The following is an 18141-nucleotide window of genomic DNA, read 5'->3' as shown; positions in this document are numbered from 1 at the left end:
CATCTTTTGATGTCTTGCTCTCTCAAGGGGCTTTTATTTAACAGCCTGTGCGGTGAGATGAATATATGTCAGCAAGAGCCTGATTTCTATGATTTAGTTGATGTATATAGAGTGTGTTGTGCCTGTGTTGCGTTCATTAAAAAAGGAAGGCAGATTTGAATCGCTCAATAAAATTTAGAGCATAGGAACCACCCCTGCATAACACAGATGCTTTAAAGTGAAATAACAAACCTGCAAAAACAGGAATCAACACACTTCCTTGTCCACTGTCGTTAATTCGGCATTTTTTATCTTCTTGCCTTCTTCATCTTCATGGAAGCACTCAAGGTTTACTGAAGTTTAGCACATAAGATATTCCTATAATTATTGATATTCACTGAAACACTGTTTGTTGTGCGCTGCGGAGGAGTGCATGACGTAACTCGCGCGGTAACTAACTCGCCTTCTGTTGAAAGATCATATTGGGCGTTTTGGCGTTACCACCCTCGAAGCAGCAAGCCTAAGCCTAGTTAACTAAGCCCGTATTCACAAGGCTAGGACACACGGCTTATGCAATATAGCGTTTTCGGCGCTTTGAAGATTTTTTATAATTACGGATTTTAAGTTTGCCTTGGAATACTGGCTTAGGGAAAGGGCACGTTCATAATAGGAAAGCAGGATTCGGTGAGCTTCTGATTGGTCAGAGTGGGTCACGTGGTAAAAAATCGGGAGTTTTCGTGAGCGATAGAAGTTTACAATTATTTTATCAGAAAACGAGTAGAAGAGGATGGGACTCATTGAATGCAAGATCTTTCTTCGATTATATTATGATGTGAGACTATTTATTACCATGAGGGAGCCGAGAGATATATTTGGAATACTGTATCAGAAAAGGTTTTCAAGACCTGATCCCGACCTGATAGTGCTTCTCTTGTTTTTGGGAAGAATTGAACTGATGAAGAAAAAGAATGCTATTCGTCGTAAAGACAGCAAAAGTTGCTTGTTTCCAGATTGGCAAATAATAAAGTAAAGATTTGTGATTGAACATTGACTATCGTATGTGGCAATATATAAGAGAGAGTACTTGTACAGATCCTATGCTGTAGTTCTGTATTCTGATTGGATTGCATGGCATGATATTGTATTATATTGTAAATGGATAGATGATAGACAGTCCTTGGTTTTTGACTGGTTGTGGTTTCTTGTTGTTTTATGAATTTGAGACTTTATGCTCGATTTTACAGACAATGACATCTTTCGTTTTCGAAGAACATAAAATTGTCGGTGCTTATTTTCAGTGACAGCTATATATACAAATTCAAGACTCAAGAAAATGTTTTTTTGGGGGGGATTGATTACATTGTTTTGTATATGGTATTTTAGCCTGCTAGTCTAAAGTAATTTTTATTTATTTTGTTGAAGGTTATTTTTATGATGAGCTTTGTAAAAATCATACAAAATACTTTTATGTCAAATCACAAAATTATCACTCAAGAAACGAATTTGTCTCTTGTTGACTTTTCCATATAACACTAACATAACTTTTTGAAAAAAATGAACAAATTTTTCCTTCACTCTCCATCGGCACACTTTACAATAGAATTTCATTTTATATTTTACAAAAGGAGCGCATAAACTGTAAGACCGAGAGTTTGTTTATCTAATCTTACAGAGCCAATCAGAAGATAGAAAAAAAGACAAAATAAAAAAATTCTAAATAATGTTTTGATATTATGTTCTGTGTGTGGTGTGATTTCATATTTTTGATATGAAACAAATTAAGTCAACGACGAATAATTATGCAAATTATGCGAGTTTACGTTATCCCTCGCCGCAAAATTTGAATTTTCGTTGTTGTCAGTTGATAAGCTACCGAGTTTACTGTCCCTAAGCTAGTTATTCAGTCACAACTTAACCATCAGATTTATCCAAGTGACTGAATCAAACTAGCTTAGATTTCTAGGGTGCAGGCGCCTCTGTCTTTCCACAACATCCACCATTTTATATGGCCTTAACAATAGACCCAAAAGGGCGCCATAATCTTTGAAGATAATTTGTTTTGGTCTCCGACTTTGGGAAGTAGCAATGTTTTTGGTTGTTATGGTAAGAAACTTAAGTTACAAGTGTCATTTAGTTTTTGCTGGCTTATAGAATGGCAGGATCCTGGATGGTTTCCCTAACTGATGTGGAATCCCAACTGATGTTTGTAAGTACACTTTATAGTTTTGATTCCCATTGAAGAATCATATTCTGGTTTTCATGTTATTAAATGCTGTTTTAGTTAGAGCTTTAGAGCTAGCCTTGTGTAATGGGCCCCCCGTTGGACGACGTGCATTTTAAAATTTTTTCTAGCCTCAGAAATAATTTTTCTTTTCCAGTGGTGGTCAGAAATTCCGATAAAAATCCATGTACTTTTGCAAAATACACCAGTGTGGAAACGATGTAAAGTCCACACCGAATTGTTGTTTATTTAAGCTGAGGTCTACGCCAAAAAAAGTTCTGTTTGTGGAAATTGCATGGGGGTTTTGGGGGCGCAGTAAGCCCTCCAAACGGGTCTAGCACTGAGACCTGGGATATTTAATCTTCCCATGCCTAAAAGTAGCTCAAAATAAGCTTTCTATTCTATTTACACTCTACGTCGTTATATGACGGTCAAGTCAAGTGAGAGGTGGATGCGCTTAAACCTGGCATAATAAAATCGGATGTTAGAAATTCGGTGCTCCTCACGTATTGAAAAACTTTGACTTACGCCGATATCTTTCTTAATATCCGCTCCTTCCGCCAATACAAGAAAAGTTATTACTGCCTCACTCCGAATATGTTCGGCATACTGTGCACCATTTCCACGCTGGAAAATGCATCGGAAATTCCACTCTTTTTTGCCTTTTTAATTCAATCAATTGCCTTGGAAATTCATACATTTTCTTCTCTTGCCTTGGAAATTTCAAATTTTGGTGAAAACTTTTGCCCTCGGAAATCCTGTGTCGTCCGCCCCCCTGTTACAGACAAATTCTGGAATGGCGCCCAATCTGAACCTGGCGTTTAATTAAATTCGTGAGGTCAGGGCTCAGGGGTAGAAAACTAAGCTTATTTCTATTTCTATTTGGTTGAGTTGCAGGAGGCTTTGAGGCCTATTTTCGCAACTATAGACGCTTTCAATGAGCGCCCCGTCAGCACCTTGAACTGACTACCCAATTCCCCTCACATGGCATGGGTTGACCCGGGCGAAGGTTCATTCACTTGCCAAGTGAACCGCTGCGAGTGGGAATCGAACCTCAGTCGCCTGTGCAGTAACCAAGGTCAATGACCACTATACCACAACGCCTTAAAAGATCTTACTAGTTTTTGAAAACAATAAAAATTGAATAAAAATATGTTATGTATTACATAATATTCTCATTAGAAAAAATACAAAAGTATTACAGTGAACTTACTAACTGCTGACTATTTCTTGGTATTTCTTGTGTCTTGCATTTTGCAGGAAATTCCAAAAAATCTTTAAAGTTTACATGAAAGTGAAAGTGGCTGTAGCTTGCTCCACAACTCAGTTAAAAATGAACTAAGTGCTATTATTTGAAACCACAAATGACTATTTCTCATCTATTTCAAGGGTAGACAATGAGATAATTTTACGGTTCCGATTTCCAATATAAGAGGCTGGGAGCAAACGTTCATTCCAATGCGCGTGTAGTTATCATTTCTTTTTAAAATTTGGCTTGATTCAGTGTAGGCAATCATGGTAAGTAAAATTTGAAATCTTTTCTCTACTAACTTATTCCCTTATTACTTACCCACGAAATACTAAGCCCTCCTGCTTGTTTGTGTCCACCTTATTTTCTTATCAGATCTTTTTTTCGTGAAAGTTCATGGCTGCACAAAAGGGACAATACATCTGAACATCTAATTATTATACTTGAAGAAGGACTTGTTTCTGTTTTGTGTTCTAGGGTATCGTAGTCTTGAAAAAAAAAGTTATTGATATATGAAATTGTCACTTGAACTTGGAACCATAAATTGGTTAATATAACCCTCGAAACAAAGTATTTTTGATGTATAAGAAAAAAAAGTAACAGAACCAGTAGACAGGACGACCCTGGACACCGCCGTACATTGCGCGGTGGAGTCCGGTGGGTGTACGGTGGGCGGAGCCTAACCTATTTTTACCACCGTACATGTCCCACCGTACACGAAAAATACCATAGGAAGTCAATCAGGTTTCTGAATTCCCAGCGGACGCAGACAATCGGTGGCAATTCCGTGAACGGTGGCAATTCCGTGTACGGTGGGATTCTTACGGTGGTGTTGTACGGTGTTTTCGATCTAACCTAAAATACCACCGTACACCCACCGGATGCCCACCGGACTCCACCGCGCAATGTACGGCAGTGTCCAGGGTCGTTAGACAGGCAGCTGATGACATCAAAAAAAGTGAATCAGTGAAAATTCAAGGGACAAATATTGAGTACTTATTTAGAAATCTTTAAAATTATAGAGAGTCAGAAAAATTTACTCGGCGTGTTTAAAAATCTTTATCGGACATGTCCGAGAATAATTTATTAATTGATGACGTCACAAGCAAAAGTGAAAGATATGAAAAGTTATTGAGGTCCCTAGCTCTTCTATGTATGACGTCATTTTTGAAAAAATGCCTCATTTTATAAGGAATTACGATCTCAATTTTCTCGAGTTAGGCTGAGAAATCGAATATACCCGTTTAAATTGTTTTTATATAGAGAGACTGATGTGATTTAGAATCTAGAGATCGAAAAATGCGTCGAATGGTATCATTATTATATGCTGAAACCAAATTTTCACTTTTGGTGGTGACATCATCATTTGACAAATTACTACCAGACATGTCCGTTAAATAAATTTTCGGACGTCAAGTAAAATTTTTAGGATCAGTAGATATATGGGAACAAGAAAAATCAACTCGACATTTGTCTCAAAGTCGTCCAGATTTTAGATGTCGTCAGCTGCCTGTCTACAGTCAAACTAAACTTCAGGGATGGAACAGAACTGTAACGTCTGAACATGGGTTAAATTATGCATTTAGAGAAATAGTCTAGAGTCCATAAGGGTGCACATTTCTTCACTCAAAGATATAAGCACATGGCATGGGGAGGTGAAATTGTAATCAAAATTTTACTTTCCAGCTCAAAATGAAATATTTTTCTTTAATATATATTTAGAGTTGGTATTAAGGCACAAACTAAACATTTAATTAGGGTTAGCCTCAGAGATTAAATTTTGAGAGGAGTAAACAAAACACTTTTCAATCAGATAATGGAATAGTCATTTAGGGAGAAAGCAACTGTCTATTGAATAACAAAATTACTCTAGTATTATGAACAAGATAAACATATTTCAAAAAGCAAATAAAATTCATGACATTATCATTATTTTCTGTTGTGATGAAGGATCTTTTTTAATATTTGTCATAATCATTGAAAATTATGCTGGAATTGTAATTTTTTATATTCAAAAGAACGTTTTGTTCTTCGAAAAGTGCTTTGTGAAGCAAACGCCATTATTATATTACTTCTCTCATATGACCGAAATTTGATCCCATAATTCCTTTCATCAAAGGAAAATGTACGTACACAGAAAAAAAAATTTCATAGCCCTTTTTCACTCGTTTTCTTTTTGGAATTTTATGCTTGTTACGCATCATAGAAAAGAAAAAGTTTCTTGATAAACATCAAGTATCATGTATGAAATACTAAAGGTCTGAACCAAACCAATTGAATTCAAAATTTTCTTCAACCGATGGGGGTGAATAGAAAAGTACCTACTTACCAGAGGGGGGTACAGCCATTTGTGTACAAGGGGTGAGGGGGTACTCAATTTTTGACATTTTCCTTTTAGTGTGTACGTACTATGTGGACGGCCCCTAACATTCACCTGTCACTTCAACAAACATAAGTTTTTCATTTCTACCAGTATTAACAATAGGTTTTGAAACAGTGAATGTTATCCTAATTTGTCAATAAGTGCCTAGAGCAATTCAACACATGTTGAATACAGTACCCAATGCCGTTTATTGTTTTTCCAGTCTTTCCATTTGCATCTTCTGCATCCTCTCTCTTCCCTGCAAGGATTTTGACCAAAATCCAGATTTAATTTCTTCTTTTATTAACCCTTTGAGTGCCAGGGTCTTTTTTTCTAAGTTTTTTTTTAAAAATCGCTAGTTCAAACTTTAAGGGCTTATATCTCCTGATCTAGAAAGAATTAGAAGCTCGTATATAGCTCGTTGGATAGCTTAGAGTCTCCTCTTTCTTTTGGGCGCCTTCGGCGCCGCCCGATTGAGGAAGGGCGTGGTGGGCGGCGGCCAAGGGGGGGGGGTACGTTAGGGGAATTAAAGCAGTCAGGCCCGCTGCGCGGACCTGCCTGAACTGATGGAAAGGTGCCAAGTGGTAAAACTTCAAATCAATTCACTAGAAGACAGAATAAAGTAAAACAGGGCCAAATTTGGAGGTTCTTGGATCACTCGTTGACCAAAAATAGTCAAAAAACGGTCAGAATCTCAAAAAAGTGAATTTTTGTCAATTTTTTGCATTTTTTTGACTTTTTTGCTTAAAATCTCGCTGGAAAGACTCATTTTTGAAATTCTTTTTGCTTGACCATAAAGGACAATCTAATTCCTACGAGTTCGACCAAAAATAACGATTTCTAACTCAAACTGGGCATTACAGGAGGGCTTCGCCCTCCTATATAGCCCATGTCGTATATATACGACATCGGCACTTAAAGGGTTAAACAAAGTGAAAAAAAAAATTGAAAATGTGATTTTTTGGTGTTTTTCAGCATTTTTGAGTGAGTTTAGGCCAAAAATTGAGAAATTTAAGAAAAAAAATAATTTTTGTAATTTTTCTTTAACCCTTTGAGTGCCAGGGTCTTTTTTTCTAAGTTTTTTTTTTAAAAATCGCTAGTTCAAACTTTAAGGGCTTATATCTCCTGATCTAGAAAGAATTAGAAGCTCGTATATAGCTCGTTGGATAGCTTAGAGTCTCCTCTTTCTTTTGGGCGCCTTCGGCGCCGCCCGATTGAGGAAGGGCGTGGTGGGCGGCGGCCAAGGGGGGGGGGTACGTTAGGGGAATTAAAGCAGTCAGGCCCGCTGCGCGGACCTGCCTGAACTGATGGAAAGGTGCCAAGTGGTAAAACTTCAAATCAATTCACTAGAAGACAGAATAAAGTAAAACAGGGCCAAATTTGGAGGTTCTTGGATCACTCGTTGACCAAAAATAGTCAAAAAACGGTCAGAATCTCAAAAAAGTGAATTTTTGTCAATTTTTTGCATTTTTTTGACTTTTTTGCTTAAAATCTCGCTGGAAAGACTCATTTTTGAAATTCTTTTTGCTTGACCATAAAGGACAATCTAATTCCTACGAGTTCGACCAAAAATAACGATTTCTAACTCAAACTGGGCATTACAGGAGGGCTTCGCCCTCCTATATAGCCCATGTCGTATATATACGACATCGGCACTTAAAGGGTTAAAATGCCAAAAAACGAAAATATTTTGAAATTGCCCTAAACACGATAAAGATACGAGTGGGGGTAATAAATGAGGTGTAGATTTATTCAAGAGTTAGATTCACCTTAGAAGTAATTTTGTTATCACTTTCAAAAAATTGTGCTAATCTTTTTGTCTTTGACCTTGTACTGTAATGAAAACATTCTCATTTGTGACAATTTTTTTGCATTTCAGCCACCAAAGAAGGACGCCGGAAAAGGACAGACAAAATCCCAAAAGCCAAAACCATCTGGCGGGGGCAAGGCTAAAAAGAAGGTAAATCCTACTTATATTACTGAAACTTTCCATTTTTCATTACCACTTTGTATAGTGTTTGAAACTTCTGTTGGTAAAACGTGAAAGTTTGGTCTGCATGAAAGAAATATTTGCATTGCTCCTTAATGACTTGATTTTCCAATGTTTGAAAAGTGATTTTCCCCTTGATGAATTGATTTATTGTACTCATTATGCTTTGTTTTTCTTAATATTTGTAGAAGTGGTCCAAAGGAAAGACCCGTGACAAGTTGAACAATGCCATCTTATTCGACAAAGCAACTTATGAGAAATTGTACAAAGAAGTCCCAAGCTACAAATTAATTACTCCATCAGTTGTCTCTGAACGATTGAAGATTCGTGGATCCTTAGCTCGTCAAGCTTTGAAAGAATTACTCGGTAAAGGACTTATTAAAGAAGTCGACGATCATCGCGCACAGAAAATCTACACGAGGGCAACCAAGGAATAATTTTATGAGAAGAAATATTTTCCCATAAATTCATGTGTTCATTGTTTTTGTGCCATTTTGATAATTTCCCTTTGTTGCTGTTTTTATCAGATTTCGAAAATTGAAGAAGTCGCTACAGTATATGGCCCGAAACGTCTACCCAAATTAAAATCTTTCTAGTGAATTTTGAAAATAGAGATCGTTAAAATTTTTTCTTGTACCTAGGAGATTTGTTCTAACTTGGGTCTAGGAAAAATGTATTTTCCTGATTTAAGTGTATTCGTTTTGTATGCGTATAAGAGAAAAAGTGTAATTTTTGAAACAGAAGAAAAAATTAGCCATTAGTAGGGGGAAATTTGTAAAATATCTCGATTTTTTTTTCGTCAACGCGCTTGTTACAGTATGTGGCCCCCAAAACGGCGATCAAATTTGAAATTTCTCTCAAATCTAGAGGAAAAGAGATTTTACAAAAATTTTTGCTGTATGAAAACCTTTAACATCTCTACTTTATTTCCTGGAAGTTCTTTTTCAAAATTTTCAATTTCAACAATATTTTTCAATCGCTTAAAGATATGTATCTTTTTTCTAATGGCCCCCAAAACGGAGGTTTGAAATTTTAGCGATTTCTCGAGATATCTTTAAGATATGAATACAAAATTTTGACCATAGTTTTGAAGTATGATTTAGAGGGTTTTGGGCATAAATTTATTTGATAAAATTTTTACAGTATACCCCTGGTTGTCAAAATGCAGGTTTGGGGCCCCCAAAACGGAGGTGTAGTTAAAATCAAATTATTAAGCCCAGTGGTAATAGGGGGGGGAAAACTATGAACATATTTACGTTTTCCCTTAAATCTACGACCCGATGGATGTAAAATTTATGATTTTTATGAAATATTTCAAGATTTTCGATATTGCAAAGTCCAAACTGAAAATTTAGAAATTTTCAAAATGACAATTTTGATTTAACAACGTCTTAATCAAGTTTTTGAAAAGAAATCTCTTTTGAAAATAGTTCCATTCATGTATGGAATAAGCTGTGAAAATTTTAGAAAAAAAGCTTAACTGAAACTGAAAATATTAAGCTTTAATAATATTTTTCTCCTATATTTTGCAAAAAAATTACAGAATTTGCCATTTTTGCTGATTCAGCGAAAAATTTAATATATAATGTTAATTTTTTGTTATAAACTATTAACTCAAGGTGATAGGAATAGTTCTTTTTCTCATATTTAGAATTTTCGGTTTTGTCAATGCTGATTCTAGGGCTCCAAAATACTGGTTGACCTTCAAGATGCTATATCTTTTACCCAGCCTCTAAAGTCACAAATGTATTTGCATTTTCTGAACGGCATTAGGTGTAGAAAGTTTCCTATACCCCGTTTTCATAAATTATTTTCAATATCCAAGGAGCTAGAGTGAGTTATATGCAATTTTTATCTAATTTTGGTGTTAAAATATTTCCTTTAGACGCAAATATGTTATTTTGAATCAGTCTCAAACCAGCAAAAACATGCTCATTTTTAAGTATAACCATCATTCTTTCAAAATAAAAAATAATCGTTTAATTCTGATAAATCTACAAGTCAGAATCCTCATTTTAATGAAAACCTCCGTTTTGGGGGCCGTCTCCATTTTGGGGGCCATATACTGTATACATTTTTGGAAAGCTAAGGGGTAGGGGAATCAAAATAACTTGGGTGCCAATTTTTTTCGGATACTATGGTGTGATTTTCGGACAAATATGACGGTATCAGGCAATAATTATAGGGTCAAATATTAATGAAAATTTTCGCTTTAGAAAATAGAGACCCGTTGTATATTTCTGGAAAGCTCTCAAAAAAGATTAGAGATTTATCGCGAGTATAGGTGATTTCTGTACCTAACTCGAAATAGTGAGCTCCAAAAAGCACACAAAATGGACAAAAAGAGCTGTTCCTTGCTGAAAAACACTGATTTTAAGGGTTAATATCTCGAGTTAGGAACAAAAATCACCTTATACTTGCAATATATCTCTAATCTTAATTTTTTGAGAGCTTTCCAAAAATGTACAACAGGTTTCCGTTTTCTAAAGCTGAAATTTTCATTAATTTTTGACCCTATGATTTTTGCCTGAGACCGACATATTTGTCCGAAAATCACACCAAAGTGTCCGAAAAAAAATTAGCACCCAAGTTATTTTGATTCCCGTACCCCTTAGCTTTCCAAAAATGTATAACAAGTGCTTTGACTAAAAAAATCGAGTGAACTAATAAAAACGAACAAATTTCCCCCTACTTCATGTCAAAGGCTTGGCGACACGAGAAGTTTTTTTCTCGTTGGTGCAATGCAACATGCTCCATCCCACCAACCTGAAACGCTTTCTCGTGTCTCAACCCCATTTTTCTTTTAATAATTTGTGCTTCTCTCCCTCTTGTCCCAGGGACAAAATAAGCGTGTCTTTTGGGTATTTCTCTCACTTTTTGTTCCGTGAAACAAAAAAAGAAACCATGAGACGCGCATTTTTTTTCTTGTGTTTGGTGGGATATGGAGCATTGAGTTTAAAGCCCGAAGGGCTAGAGTTCAATCTCTAACCTTTCTCAGGCAAGAAAAAGTGAAGCCTTAATAAATGCGCTGCATTTTTGACGACAGATTGAATCTAGCAATTCCTTTGTTTACGATTGATACTTTTTTTCGAAATTTAGCTAGCGGTAAATTTTAGTTTCAATGTGTCATTTGTCTAAAAACCAGGCGAGCCGCTCAATGCTGCTCAACTTTGGTAGGATTTGTTGGCTCCAAATCTTACCAAGGAGATTGACTTGTAGCCCTTCGGGCTTATACGAGGGCTTATACTTCATTGGGATGGAGCATGTTGCATTGCACCAACGCGAAAGATTTCTCGTGACCCCAGGCCTTAATGCTATTAATGCTAGGCTTTTAGGGGCGGTTCAAAGCTGCGGGAGGGGGGCTTTTCTAGCTGTTTTTAGGATGAAATTTGACACACACAAGACCGTAAGGTAACGTATGACAAAGAAAAGTTTTTGACGTCACTCGCCATGCCAAAAGTTATTCTGAATCGCAGACCTCTACAAAACCACAGGTAGTAGTAGAAGTACGAATTCGTTAGAGGATAGAAGCAGCCTAACCAAAAGTGAGCAAAAACCGAAAATTTCCTTTGTTTTTATAAATAGCGATTGTATGTATTCCAATAAACGCTACTTTAGAAAATATTTACCTGAGATTCAAATCCTTTTCAAAAAGTAAAAATAATGCCCCTCCTTGATTCCGAAATTTGACACTCGAATCCGCAAAATTCGCAAAATTTAAATATTTCGTTCTTCTTAATTGACGTCTTTTATCGTTCTTTGTCGTTATTTCTCAGGGCAAATTGGGTCATTGCCAGCAGTTGGTCGGGTAAGGGTTGGACTCGAGAATCACAATTTAATGGCCGAAGGCCCTCTAACAGGGGAACTCGTTCCCCCAGTGAATAATAAACCCAAAACCTCGTCTTTTTTTCATCGTTTTTTCGTTCATGGATTTTATGATGGTCTGAAATTGAAGCTTGGGGTTGTCCACACTGAGGGGGGGGGTCTTTTCAAAAGCGTATGCTTGCGTACCGGGGTAGGAGAGGGGTCAAAAGACAATGTACGTACTTACTTTTGATACTTTTGATGGGTTTTTTAAGTCTCTCAATCATCCAATTTGGAAATCCGATGATTTACCATTTCTCTCACACTGTTTGAATCCGCTCTCCTGTAGGGATAATAATTCGGGAGCAGTGGTTCGTCCGGCAGTGTGGAAAGAAAAAGGTCAAGTTTTGTCTTTTGAATTTAATTTTTGTGCAGTTTATGATATTACGAATGTAGAATGGGAGAGAATTGAAAAGCTTAGGTCCTTCTTCAGATAGTGAGCCTCTCCAAATGTTTTTGTGTTTAGAATTTACTTCTTTAAGGTGGCATTTTCGTCCGAGCCTCTGGTTTTCGTAGCAGGTGATACCCCCTTTGTTCTCAGAGTGGTTGAAATTTGGAGAATATTTTTCTAACATATACCAAGTATAGATGATTTGATATCTTTCTCTACGTCTTTCCAGACTGTATATGTATAGTTTCAGAGTTTTAAGTTTTTCCCAATAGTTCAGTTTTTGTAAAGAGAATATTCCATTTAGGAATGATTTTTGAAGCTGTTCTAGTCGTTGCATTTGGTGTCTCTTGGATGGTGACCATAGCTCTGAACAGTAATCGATGTGAGGGACTGCCAATGTCTTCCATAGGGTCAGCATTACAGTAGGGTCCCTTGTTTTGAAAGCTCGACATATCCATGAACTGATGCCTTTGACTTTGTCGATTACATTTTCTATATGATTGTCATATGTCATACCAAATCTAAAGTGATCCCAAGGTCTTTGACTGTAGTCTTGGTCTCTATCACCTTTTGGGTATCAGAGAAGTATTTGGAGAGTTCTTTAAGTTCTTCATTTCTTCCATAATTGAGATGTTCAAATTTAAGTCCATTCAATTTCATGTTATTCAATCCAGTCCACTCATAGACTGCATTCATGTCATCTTGGAGCTGAATGATATCAGCATGGTTTTTGATTTCTTTCATTAGACGTGTATCATCAGCAAATGATGATAAGAAAGAGTGTAATATATTTTTGTCAATGTCTTGTATCATTATCAGAAACAGTAGTGGTCCAAGCACAGATCCTTGGGTTTGGGAACACCAGAGATGACTCCTGACCTTTCTGATAGTGTGTAGTCAACAACTTGTTCCGTTCTACCTGTTAGGAAGGATTGGATCCAGGCAAGCAGTTTGCCTTTAATGTCATTGGTTTTAATTTTGTTCAGAAGAATGGTGTGGTCGACTCTGTCGAAAGCCTTGCTAAAGGGGGCTAAAGTCAAGGTAGATCACGTCAACATTATTACCGTTTTCTATATAATGGATAAGTCGTTCTGTGTGAGAGAGAAGTTGGCTCAGGCAGGATCTACCAGATCTGAAACCATGTTGGTTGCAATTAAAAAGATTGTTGTCTTCAAGATGTTTTTGTATCTTACTTCTGACAATTTTTTCGAAATTTTTTGAGACATTCGAACTTAATGCGACTGGTATATAGTTTTCTGGTAAACCTCGATTGCCTTTTTTAAAGATTGGTGTGATGTAGCTTGATTTCAGTAGATGGGGAGTTTGACTTTTTCCAGGAGAAAGGGACCTCAAGAACAGATATTTCATATTTTCTAGCCGGTGGCTGCTCTTGAAATGACTCAAAGTCAAACAATATAATAAATACACATCGAGTGTTTTGAAATTTTGAAAAATACGAGTCGCCAAAATTCTGCAAAATACACAGCTATTCGGTAATTTTCTCGGAAGCGATATCAGAGCCCGATTCGCATCCCCTATATCAAAACTTATTTGGGGATGCATGCAGCCTAACGTAGACACAGAGAAAAAATTTCCATAACAAACACTCTTTTTTTATGGTGGCGTGGACGGCGACCGCCAAATACGCCATCAGAATAACAGATAAGGAGCGCCCGCGCGAAGCAACAAAACAAATCACATCCCTCTATCTCAGGTAATGCGATTTGTTTTCAATCGTCAAAGCAACTTGCAGGTAATAATTTTAAGGTGGCTCATTGTCAGTCGGGTGTTTAAGATAAAAACTGCAATTATTGCTCTTTTCGGAAATTATTGCCGAAAACGGCAATTTTTTTAACGATGAAATGATGAATCAGCAAAATGTGTTGTCCTTTTAAGGGCAAAGATGTCAGAGGTGTTTGAAAATAGTAAAATTGCATCGAGAAAAAGGTTTTTCGGATTTTTAAAAGTGATTTTTTCAATTTCTCGTTGCTCAATAACATGAAAAGTTCTAAAATAATAAGTTAAAAGATCCTGCATCGATGCCGAAACACAGCCAGAAAGAGATAACAAAACCCCCGTTGTAAATTTGTTTACATATGACTCGATTTTGCTATCTGCATTTCCAACAAAAACCAGTTGAAAACAAAACTAAACGAGGCACAGTGGGCTTATCGCGAGGGTGTCAAATACCACGTGTTCAATAATAAAATCAACTTTTATTTGCAAAAACGGCAATAATTGCCGAAAACGGCAATTTTCATTTATTAACTTTTTTATTTTTCTGCTGATTCAGCATTTCATCTTTAAAAAAATTGCCGTTTTCGGCAATAATTTCCGAAAAGAGCAATAATTGCAGTTTTTATCTTAAACACCCGACTGATTGTATTGTGTGTTTGGTCTGGGTCTTGAGTAAGTCATTCTTTTATTTATTCAGCTAGAATAAAAAGTGTGAAAAATAAGTTTGGCGTTCTTGCACTAGGTACCCCCTCTAATTCTCCGCAAAGGCCAGACCCAATTAATTGTTTGGTTTCTGTCCTACAGTTAGGGAAACCATCCAGAAACCCGCCAACTCCTGTAATCAAATTTCTATGACATGCCCTATGAAACTGTATGAAAATATAAAAAGCAATTCAGCTCAACCTGAAGGATTTAACTGTGTTAAACAAGAAAAACTGGTTTCTGAAACAATCAAATTAAAAAATACCATTACTGTTGAAAACGTGACAGCTCGAGAAAGATAATTTTTTTGATTGCGGCCGCGTACAGAAACTCGCCAAATGTTCCTAACTGTCCTAGAGAATAGCCATTCCGGGTTTGCTTGTTTTTTATTTGACGCTTATCAAAATCTTCAATTTTAGGTCAAACTTTGACAAGCAATTGTTCTTTGTGTAGTTGAGCTATAAAATGAATTATTTTTGAGTAACAACTAAGGCCATTTTTAGAAAAATTAGATCTGCGGGACACAAAAAATTTCACAACTCATCTTTGATTTCAAAGCGCTGCGGAGGAAAAAATGTTCAGACAGTGAAACTTTCCATATTTATCAGAAAATACCTGAGAAATCCAATGGTGCTACCCCGGGGGGGGGGGGGTACTAGGGTTGCGAGCTGACGGGGGGTGCCGCCCGACTTTCGAACTTTGGACCCTTACCGGGACTAAAAAGGAGAAAACAAAGGAAAATTTTGGGAATTTTGCGACCCTTAGCGGGACAAATTTGACCAATTTTGACCAAATTTCGATCTTTCAGGGGGTAAAAAGTTGAAATTTTCCAATTTTTCGACCCTTAGTGGGACTGAAATTTGATTTTCTGATTTTTCCGACCCTTAGCGGGACCTTGGAAGTCCAAAAAAGGTACCCTTAAGGGCGGCACATACCGTACCCTCCATTTGCCTAAGTACCCCCCCCCCCCCCGGGGGTGCTACTCTCTGAAATTAATTCTTTCATTAAAGTTATTATTTTTTACTTTTCATACTTTGACAAGCATTTTCAGCCTGAAAATGCAATGAGGACTATAATTATAGAGAGTGATACCACTGAAAAATTTGACCCTTTTTTAGCCTAAAACAGTTATTTATATGCCATGGGGAATTTTTCCTCCACAGCGCTTTGATTACAAAGATAGGTAGGTTCAGCAATTTTAACTTCCGCTTTATAACGTTTTTATGGGTTGGTCTAAAAAGCAGGGTAGCCAATGGGGTAGCCAATTGGGCTAGGTTATGGGGTACCTCTTTTTGCCTAAACTTTTGAAATCTGAAACCTGTTTTCATGTGGAAATAACTATACAACATCTTGTTAATGATTCCATGTAATAAAATTTAAGATTCCTTTCGAACTTCAGCCACAATAGCCTTTTTTCCAAAGGTACTGAGCTCTGTTACTTCTGAAGAGACCTGGCGCCATTTTGTCTTCCTTCTTGGCTTCGTTTGAAAATTTACAGACCCGAATAAAAAATATATACAAAACAGTTTTTAATATTTTAGATTTAGACTTTATTTATGTTTTTAATTGTTATTTCCGTGAAGCTGTAATTCGATGATAATAGCTTTGGAATCGCCTTTGGGCCATATGATCTCTAATCTTGTCATATCTTAACAATCCTTTGTTATTGAATCTATTGTTTAATTTATATCATGTTTAGATGTTTCAAATAATTAATTCCTTTCAAAAATTTTTAATATGGCAGCTTATAATAGGTACAAAAAGTCTTTTGAAACAGCTCTATTATAATGAAGCTCTATTTCTTACTCCTCGTGCATTAACACGTGGTAATTTATATCTTTGTTTATCTTTGTAATCATACATGATCAATCTAAGTATCAATCAGATTCGTGCTCCCTGGTCAGTAAAATGTGGTTCTATGCATTCATTTTCGGTATTTCTATTCTGGTCTGTAAAATATTTAGGTACCCCACAACCTAGCCCAATTGGCTACCCCAATTGGCTACCCTGCTTTTTAGACGAACCCCGTTTTTATTGTTTTTTTGCAATGCAATGTCTTCTTTTTCAAAAAAATGTCTTTTCATTTCTTCCTTGAAGTGTTAGCAAGCCATTACAAAAAGAATTTGATCAAAGTCTGCAGTCAAAATGAAGATATCTGGAATATCTTGATCAGTACAAAAGCTTGAATTTTCAATTTTCGCAACATATTTCGGTGCCATTTTATATGCCATTTCTGGGCTAAATTGTCAACCTCAAATGTCTAAAAAGGTGCTATTTTAGCGGAACCAAAATCTCAATATCTCCGGAACCGCTTATCATTAGGAGGTGTTTGACCCCTCATTTTTTTTCTTTTTTGAAGCTCTACAAGATAAACTAGGTTTGATTGCCACCAGAATAGTTTCAATTTGACCCTGGAATGGCTACCTAGAAGCTATTAAAAATCCAGACGCCCGCGCTCGATTAGGATCGATCATCGGAACAGCTCGATGACGGATCGATATGTGATCGATGAATCAGTCCATCACAAACTGCCATATAAACAAAACTCAACATTCTTACAAAAGTTGTCTTTTTGATTTCCCCAACATTCGTCTAAAGCGTTCACTTCCACAATAATTTATGTAATTGCAATTTCGGTCAATAGTCCACCGTCGGCTTCAACATATACACGTGTTTTTATTTACGTGACTGAAGTGCCTAGTAAAACAATCCGGGGGTAATTGGTGAAAGAACACAGCAGATTATTTGTAAAGTAAAGAAATATCTTTCTGGCATTCACAATCCAATATAATTATATTATATTATATTTCCCTAATTCAAAAATCAAAAATTCATTTTTCATTCGCGAAAAATAAAAATAAGAAAATAATGAATTAATATTACATACTAAGACGCCCCCGTCTTTTACTCTCGTTTAATTCCCGATCTCGGAACGTGCAAAACGCCCGTCCCCGCCCAATATCCACTCAATCAGCTTAAATTCACTTTAACTGTCCTTTGACTTTCAAAAAATAGTATTTAAAAATTATGAATTTTTAATAATTACAAAAACAAAAAAATGATACTTCATTAGTGAAATATTCAATAAATTCCAAGTTTCAATTTTCAGTGGGCGTTTTTCTAGTGCTTTGTTGATCGCGCAATTTTTGCATCACACAAACTTTCTCGGCTGCTCGTAATAATTATGCATTGCCAAATTTTTATTTTTTTATTTTTTAGGTAAATCACAAATTTATTTGGATATACATATAATAGAAATCAAATATATTTTAAGATGAAAAATCTGAAAAACAGTGAGCAATGACCATAGTGTCCTCCTGGGTTGGTTCCCCCCACTAAAAATCAAAATTTTTCTCCATTCCCCCCTCTTTTATTTGCCCCACCATATTTCAAAATTTTTCGGTCCCCCCCTCTTTTTTGAATTCCCCCAGCTATTTGAAGATTTTGCGGTTCCCCCATAATGGTTAACATAAAAATGCCTTAAATCAAGTTTGAAATTTTGGAAAGCTTGAAAAAATAGCCTTGAAAGTGCTGGAAAAATGAAATTGTATTGAAAAGTTGGCTTATCCCAAAAGATTTGCTGATTTTATTGCTTAAACAGGTTTTGCAATAAGATCACCTTGAGATCAGTGAAGTTCCCCCAGTC

At 36.3% G+C, this 18141-nt stretch overlaps 1 protein-coding gene across 1 annotated transcript; it reads left to right on the top strand.

Annotated features, from left to right (window-relative positions):
* Window positions 1-3608: 3608 nt before the first annotated feature.
* On the top strand, window positions 3609-8271 carry LOC136800304 (small ribosomal subunit protein eS25-like). The gene is made up of 3 exons (XM_067056934.1): window positions 3609-3718; window positions 7691-7771; window positions 7990-8271. The coding sequence occupies exons 1-3, from the start codon at window positions 3716-3718 to the stop codon at window positions 8236-8238; spliced, it is 333 nt and encodes a 110-aa protein (XP_066913035.1). The 5' UTR covers window positions 3609-3715; the 3' UTR covers window positions 8239-8271.
* Window positions 8272-18141: the final 9870 nt, after the last annotated feature.

This window comes from Clytia hemisphaerica, unplaced genomic scaffold, assembly GCF_902728285.1.
Source record: "Clytia hemisphaerica strain Z4C2 unplaced genomic scaffold, Clytia hemisphaerica genome assembly, whole genome shotgun sequence".
In the NCBI taxonomy this organism is placed as follows: domain Eukaryota; kingdom Metazoa; phylum Cnidaria; class Hydrozoa; order Leptothecata; family Clytiidae; genus Clytia; species Clytia hemisphaerica.
This window is presented reverse-complemented; position numbering and strand designations above follow the sequence as displayed.